Source organism: Palaemon carinicauda, chromosome 18 (genome assembly GCF_036898095.1).
Source record: "Palaemon carinicauda isolate YSFRI2023 chromosome 18, ASM3689809v2, whole genome shotgun sequence".
NCBI classification, from domain to species: domain Eukaryota; kingdom Metazoa; phylum Arthropoda; class Malacostraca; order Decapoda; family Palaemonidae; genus Palaemon; species Palaemon carinicauda.
The window spans coordinates 91,470,366-91,478,337 of NC_090742.1; the positions used below are offsets into that span (position 1 = coordinate 91,470,366).

The 7,972-nt window shown below is 37.9% G+C and overlaps 1 protein-coding gene across 1 annotated transcript; it reads left to right on the plus strand.

The window, feature by feature from the left end:
• Window positions 1-6,380: 6,380 nt before the first annotated feature.
• Window positions 6,381-7,211, plus strand: LOC137657419 (uncharacterized). Its single transcript, XM_068391755.1, has one exon. It carries the CDS (start codon window positions 6,381-6,383, stop codon window positions 7,209-7,211), a length of 831 nt encoding a protein of 276 aa, XP_068247856.1.
• The last annotated feature ends 761 nt before the right edge of the window (window positions 7,212-7,972 follow it).

Sequence of the window (7,972 nt, forward strand, 5' to 3'; positions counted from 1 at the left end):
TAATGCTCACTGAAAAAAAGAAATCAATTTAGAAAAAAAAATGTTGAACTGTATAGTGCTTGTGTTAAGACCTGATAACAAACGTGATGGATAACTTCATATTTGATATACGGGATTAGTTCGTGCCTGTTTACACCACCTGTGTCCCGAGGATCTTCAGAACTCCACCTGCCACCTCTTCAATCCCTCTTTTGAAGTTAGGCACACCACATGCAGTACTGCGATACTCGGCAACGTGAGTTTTTTTCTCTTTCACACATACACTCTATATAAAAATTAACTTCTGAATAGGAAGGCTGAGCATATGTAAGGTATATGTAATGCATGTATTTTTAACTTCGGTATCCAGCATTTTACCCCATTTTTTCCTATTCCTCATATATATTATATATATTATATATATATATATATATATATATATATATATATATATATATGTATCCACTTTTGAGTTCATGTAAGTTGTCTTAAATATTTGCAAGATTTTTCTAGGATACAGTTATCTTAGAGCAGAGTCACCTATTAAGCAAACTAATATTTCCAATAAATTGACTTCACGTTTTGGGTACGGGAATATGTAGTACAAAAAGCTTTTCTTCAATCATATTTGGGAATTTTGTTACTTTTTATTTTTATGTATTGCTCTGTGATTCTTTTCGTTTCGAATGCTTGATAACTTTCTTTACATATGTCAAAGAAGCGTACAAACAACGAGAGTTTTCTCAGCTTCGGCTACTCACTTATAGTGAACAATGGTATGCAGATGACACCTTGCGTCATCTGTAAGAAGACACTTACTAATGAAAGAAAGAAGACCTTGAACAATGATCATCCGGTACTGGCCAACAACGATTTGGCATAACTCAAAATAATGAAACGCCAGCTCAAATGGTAGAGATTGGGTCATAGAACAGGAGTTCTCTTTCAACCTAGAAACATTGTCAGAGATCTCCCCTCTTATTTCAGAGCAGAAGAGAAGCTTGCTAAGTCTTGCATAGTAGAGGCAACTCGTCATGTCTTTGATGAGAAGTGTATCAACATGCTTAATCAGATAAGTCTTTACGGGCATCTTTATTACATTTCCTATTATACACCAGAACCGTTATTCCTCTCCCCCATGCCACTGGGACCTTTCGCTAAACAAAACACTTTACACACTCGAATCAACCCGCACTCAAGAACACCATTACCACTATACTAAAGATCCTTATTTCTAATACCAATATTTTCTGGAGTCTTTTCTTTATTGAACATCCTAATCTCCTCCATTAGCAGTTACATCTTTACATTACCTTAAGAAAATCTTTCATAATTCAGTCATATCTATATTTCACATTCAGAAAATTTTTTAATACCCATTCCATTTACCCAGGACTGCCCTTAAGTCAAACAACATCTTTTCACTAGCATGTTTTATTCTGAGATTCATTTGTTTATTAACCTGCCTTTTTGTATATACTGTTCTATAAAACAAAATCTTATTATCCCTGGACCAAATATTCACCTTTTAACCTTTTTTTTTTTTTTCTACTTAACACCTTGAAATGTCACATTATTCTTGACTACCATTTCCCTCTTCTTATAACCCTTCACTTTTTTTTTTTTTTTTTGTTTTTTTTTTTTTGTTCATTAAACGGATTACGCTTGGATTGAGGATCACGGATTCAAGTCCGTTACAAATGATGTGTCTCCGTCAGGCCCATTCACACTCATCTTATCTTTCAGTAAGTTTTCCTATTTTTTTTTTAAGTTAATTTCAAGCGAGGTAGAGGCCCGGCAACCTTTTTCTAAATCTTACCTATTTGTGGCCATTTATCATTTGGTACGGTACACTTGTGAGGTATAGTTTGGGATGGAACACGATACAATAGCACTAGCTTCCCGATTACTGCCTCAATTGCCATACCACTCACAGTGCACCCATGTTAATGTATCAAAACTCACACGTTAATACGCATATGCTTATATCTAGATACAGTTGTTATAATCTTCCCCTGCCAAGAAATTTAGAGTATAAAATAACGCAAAATCAGTCAGGCAACTGTATGCATCACTCCATATACGGGTAAGAGGAGTCTTTTTTTCCTTTCTTTTTAAAGAAATTTTTGACTTATAGCTGTAAGCTCTCTGCATTCAATGTTCACTCGTTCACCATTATCTCATCCAACTTAGATGCCCTGCTTCCTCAACTTTAACTTGATTGTAATGTCCCTTCTTATATGCTATGAAATCCTTCGGGATCCTGTAAGAACCTAGGAATATGACAGTGCGCTCTCTAGTTTATCTTTAGTAGAGTGCTATTTTTGGAGTAAGTGTCTCCTTTATCATTCAACAGTTGGGTAATCTTCTAGAATAAAGAAACTCTAACCTAGCAAAATAGAAAAAAATTATATCCTAATTCTTTTCATAAAACACTAGGTAATAACTAAATTGGCTTTTCTCCACTTTATGTCTCCTACGTACTGCTTATGTGTTAACTCGTAGTAACATTTATGTGTGCAGAATGGTTTTGTTATCAGCAATATTATTTAAATATTAATTTTGTTATCATTTCACTTTCTTTTCTATTTTGGGAGAGATGCCGAGACGGACAGGTGATCAGCTGGGAAAAGATAGTTTGTGAGAAATATGTAAATGCACGAAATTATAAACTGAGGCAAAGAAACCAACAGGTACCTAGTTAGGGAAACAAACCTACAGTTTATACGACTTCAGTGCAATGAATAGAAAATGGAAAATATCTTAAGATCATTAACAAGGTGAGTACTGGGGACGAAGCAAGTGGTTAGACATGATAGCAAGTAGCCTCTGCAATCGATTCCTATTCACAGCACCTGATTCCCGTTCAGATTTCATAGGAACTAAACATAAACTCACTACATGACTTGTAAAAAGCCCAAATGTATGTGCAGAATTAATGTCCTGGTTTGCAAACGACCTTTTCACCATCAACGAAACGGGGTCGGCTTGAATTTACAACAGGTGCCATTGGACGCAATGACTCGTTGTAAGTGTATCAGCTTAACCCAACAATTAATTGGATTTACTGTGGGTTTACCATTTACTGGCCATGACGAAAGAAAAGGTTCATGCTGATGGAAACTCAATTAGATAAGAATGGCTGATCATTTAGAAAATAATAGTACTCTCTCTCTCTCTCTCTCTCTCTCACTCTCTCTCTCTCTCTCTCTCTCTCTCTCTCTCTCTCTCTCTCTCTCTCTTTATTTTTATGTACTAATGAAAAAAGAAAATTCATCATCTGCCTGCCAATATCTAAGATAAAAAGAACAACACTATGATTTTATCACGAAAAAAAAATCTTGAACAGGGCAAAAGATTATATAAGGAAAATAACACATTGAAAAAAGTTTTAAATGTCCCAATCTTATCCTTATGGAAGGTGGTTTTAATTCAAATATAAAACTGTGAACTTTCTCAATCAATCTATTCGTCCTTTAAATGAAACACGAAGTACTATGAAATTCTAACAGAAGAGGAACTTTTTTTTATCAAGGTATTATTTTATAAAAATAATCTTTCAACTCTTACTGGAATGGATAGTGATAGAAACATAAAGGCTTTTGGAAATGTAAAAAATCACATTATGGACGGAAATAATAGAACAGGACGCAAATAAAAAAATATAAAAACAAACAAGGATTTTTTAATTACTTTTGATTACATTCCATAAACAAACTTAAACAGTATTTGCAAATTTTCTTTTTTCCCAACTAATCAACTATATCAATAATAATTTACCTATAGTAATATTAGTATAAGCAACCGTCAAAACCGACGTCTAGATATTTAGGTAGAAATGCACACACAGATTCAACCCTTCCCACCCCTCCCCCTTTCTAAACAGCAACCTGATAGTTAGGTGATTTATGATTGATTGTGGTTTCCGAGTGTATATCTCAGGGTACCCCCTCTCACCAGGGTATGACTACTCTCTCTCCCACAGACAAGAGGGACGGGGAGAGACAGACCATGACAGGAAAAAATATATCTGCATACATAGCCAGGCAATTTGCTCATTTTTATATAGTGGAAGATAACAGAGGGTCGAGGCAGCATCGTTCTGAAGTTTGTACTGTCTTTCAATATAATTACTTATAAAAGGCTCACTATATTGAGTGGCTTTTTTTCGGGTTTAACGACAACAAGTATAGACACAGGACTTATTGTGTTGATTATGTTTGTTGTTACACTGAAAAAAAATTATGTTTACACTGATAAACAATCTTCTTATAAGAGATCGGTTTATTGCACTGGAACTGATAACCAAAAATACAAGTCGGGTTCATCATTAAGAACAAACTACTAAGGAAACTATGATTTCAGGGTGAATAATATAAATTTTTGGGAAAAAATAAAATTATTTTGATACCAAGAAATATTCATGATCAAAATTTCGATCGCAATTGAAATTTGTTTACTTGCTATTATGATTCAGAAAATTGAAAGACAAATTAAGCTTTGTAATTATCTGCTCTAAGATTTCCTTATTTTTTCATTACTATGAGCATGTATCTAAATTTAGAGAGAGAGAGAGAGAGAGAGAGAGAGAGAGAGAGAGAGAGAGAGAGAGAGAGAGAGAGAGAGAGAGAATCAATCATCAAAGAGAGAAATAAAAAAGACTTACAAAGTTAGTTACCTCACGTAAAGAGGTAATGCTCTCTCTCTCTCTCTCTCTCTCTCTCTCTCTCTCTCTCTCTCTCTCTCCCATGCAACACATATTTTTTGTCTTATTAATCAGAGATATCGTATACTTATTTTATCCATCTCTTATATAACTCGGACGCTTTTCTTTCTCTTTCAAACTCGCTTTCCATCTTCTTTTATTTAGTAAACACTTTCTCTCTATCTCTCAAACGTTTTCCCTTATTTTCTATATTTACCATTTTCTCTCTCTCTTTTTTTGTCTTTTTTTCTATCTCTCCCATCATTTTACTTTTTTTATCTTTACTATCCATCCATTCTCTTTTTTCGATCTTTCTTACCCTTTTTCTCTCTTTTTATCTTCACCATAATTTCTCTCTCTATTTTTATTTATTCCAACTTCTTTCCTCTGTTTTTATCCTCTGCTTCTTCTTATTCTCTACCTGATATAACCTTTAAGAGTCATTTTCTGATTTGCAACATTGTTCTCTAGTCTTGGGTAGTAGCATAGCCTCTGTACTTTGGTCTTTCACTGAACTAGAGGTCTCTTGCTTAAAGATATATTCAAGCACAATATTTTGTTTTCTCTTCTTCTGGTTTTTTGAAATGGTGTTTTGGGCAGTCTGATACCGGATGTGTTTGATACACGCTCTCACACATTACCGGTTTTGATTTCTTATCTTACCCTTCGCTCTTTTCTACACTGTTGATAGACTAACCAAGGTTATGTTAACTCATGCTTTATCAGGTTTGAATTTTTGCGACGTTCTTCCTTGGAAGTCGCTGTATATAAACTTGATGATTGCTTAATAAAGGTTAGTTACGTTTATCTTGCCTTGCAGTTATCCCTCCTGCCTTCCACCTCACCGCTGTGTGATACTGTTTGATGATGCCACCTTGCGACACTAACTCTACTATCAACACCACACCCCTGAAACTACCGCTTTTCACCAGTACAGAGGTATTCGCCGGATTTAAGCGTGCCAAAGTCCATTTTTATATTAAGGGCGTGACTCGCTCAAGCACCAAAGTAGACTATGTTCTCAAAGCGATCCCCAAAACATTTTCCCATTAATCTCAGATTGACTTTGCTACCGAGCTGACACCCCAATAGCGTACAAGGCCCTCAAAGCATACCTACTCGAGCAGTACTCACCATCGGCAGCCGCCTGCAATTAAGACTTTTTTCAGGTCTCCCAACTTAAAGGCTTCTCTTACCCTTACAAAAAGGACCAGTATTGCTCTCCTGTAACCTGATGCAGACGGCTCTCTTTGTGAAGGGAATTTACTTTGTGCCCTTTGGGTACAACGCCTAACCAAACCTTTATTCGCTGTCCTCCCCATTGTCAATATTTTGCCCATGAATAACCTAATGACCAAAGTTGATGTCCCTATGGACAGCCACTTCACCACCTTTAAGATATCCATCTATGCCTCCATTCCTAACGAAGAGGACAGCTATTGAACACTGACTGAAGATGACATGAATGCGGTAGGATACAGATGCTAATGCTGTGACGTGCCGTAGTGGCTACAAAGCCGCTCACTGTCCGCATATACTGGCCCTCGTTCACACCCTAACCGACAACCTCTAAAACAACTTATGACACCCGTCATCATCTATGCTACTACTACTGCAGATTTTGGGCAGCTGAGAAGAAAAGTGGAAATGGTTGTCATTGGCCAAAAAACATGTAAGTTGACTATTGCTTGCGGCGATGCCCCCTCTTGTCACTAGTCTTCTCTTTTTAGATGATGCCGGTATGGGTGAGGGATTTTTGGTTGACATATATCGTTGCATCTCTCTTCTGCCAAGGCCACTCGTCAGGACACGATGTAGTCTGGCTAAATCTGCACATGTCCGGCTGGTAGCTTCAAATGTATCTGTAATCAACACCTATGGTTACGAGAACTTTGCATTATCGTTTGTAGACATCAAATTTATCTGCAACTTTTTCGTCGCTGACGTCAAATTGCTAATACTTGATGGAGATTTCCTCTCAAATTATCAGCTCGTGGTCAATGCTGCTCACCAACAGCTAGTCAATCCTAAATTTCACTTTTCAACACCTTTCCAACCAGCCCCCTCCGACCTCGCTCTCCCCATCATTGCACCCAGAGATGCCTACGCCCATTTCCTCATGTCATACCCGGAAGTTTTCTGTCAAGAAATTCATCAAACGGCCGTGGTTCACACCAAACATGGGGTCTATCTTTATATTCAGACGACTAGGCCGCCATTATCTGCCAGATTCCGGTGCCTCGCACCGGATCATTTGGAAGCTGCTAAACAAACGTTTGCGGAAATGGATGTCATGGGCCTTTGCCAAAAGGCCTCAAGCTCATGTTTGTCACCCTTACACATCATCCTAAAGAAAGATGGCTCTCTGATTCTGTGGAGGGATTACAGGCGCCTGTACATGCAGACAGGACCGGATCATTATTCCCTCCCAAACATCGCTGACATGACCTCCTACTTGCACAAAGCCATGGTGTTCTCCACAGTGTACCTCCTGAAGGACTATTATCAAGTACCAGGAATCCAATAGATATCCCCAAGATTCCATCACCACTCCCTTCGGTACATATACCTTCAATTACTCCTGTTGTGCCTTCGTAATGCTGGGGTCATTTTTCAATGTCTCATGGATGGTATATTAGGGGACCTCCCCTTCTGTGCATGTCACTAGAACAACAAACTTATGTTCTTTTCCTCCACAAAGGAACACCTCCGTCTGCTATGCATTGCGCTTGACTGCCTTCAGCAGAACAGCCTTGTAGTGTGGTATGAGAAATGTAACTTTTGCGCTAATGAAGTATAATTTTTAGGGCACCGCATCACTCCTCAAGGAGTCCACCACCTCTCTAAGAACGTAGCAGCCATTCAGAAATTACCCATGCCCTCGACTATTAATGAATTTTTGGGCATAATCAACTATAATCACCTTTTGCTGCCAGCACTCACGCCACTCTTGACCCCCTCTCACCTACCTCAAGGATGAGCCAAAGACCTGAAATGGGAAAACCTTCAAAAAGCATCCTTCTGTAATGCAAAGAATGCCTTATCAACCTCTGCTGCTCTCACTTTTCCAGTGGCCCATGCACCTCTCCTTCTCTAAGCCGATGACAACGACGTCACTATTGGTGCACTACTTGAGAGACTGGTCAATGGCTCGTCCCGCCCATTGTCTTTTTTCAGTAGAAATCTGTTCAAGGAGAATCTGGCTACTTTACCGTCTATGACTTACTGGCAGTGCACTTGGCTGTCTGTCACTTTGGCCACTTCTTAGAAGGTACACCATTAGTCATA

Excerpts from the sequence above, each read along its gene's own strand:
- LOC137657419 (XM_068391755.1), top strand. The coding sequence starts at position 6,381 with ATGCCCCCTCTTGTCACTAGTCTTCTCTTTTTAGATGATGCCGGTATG.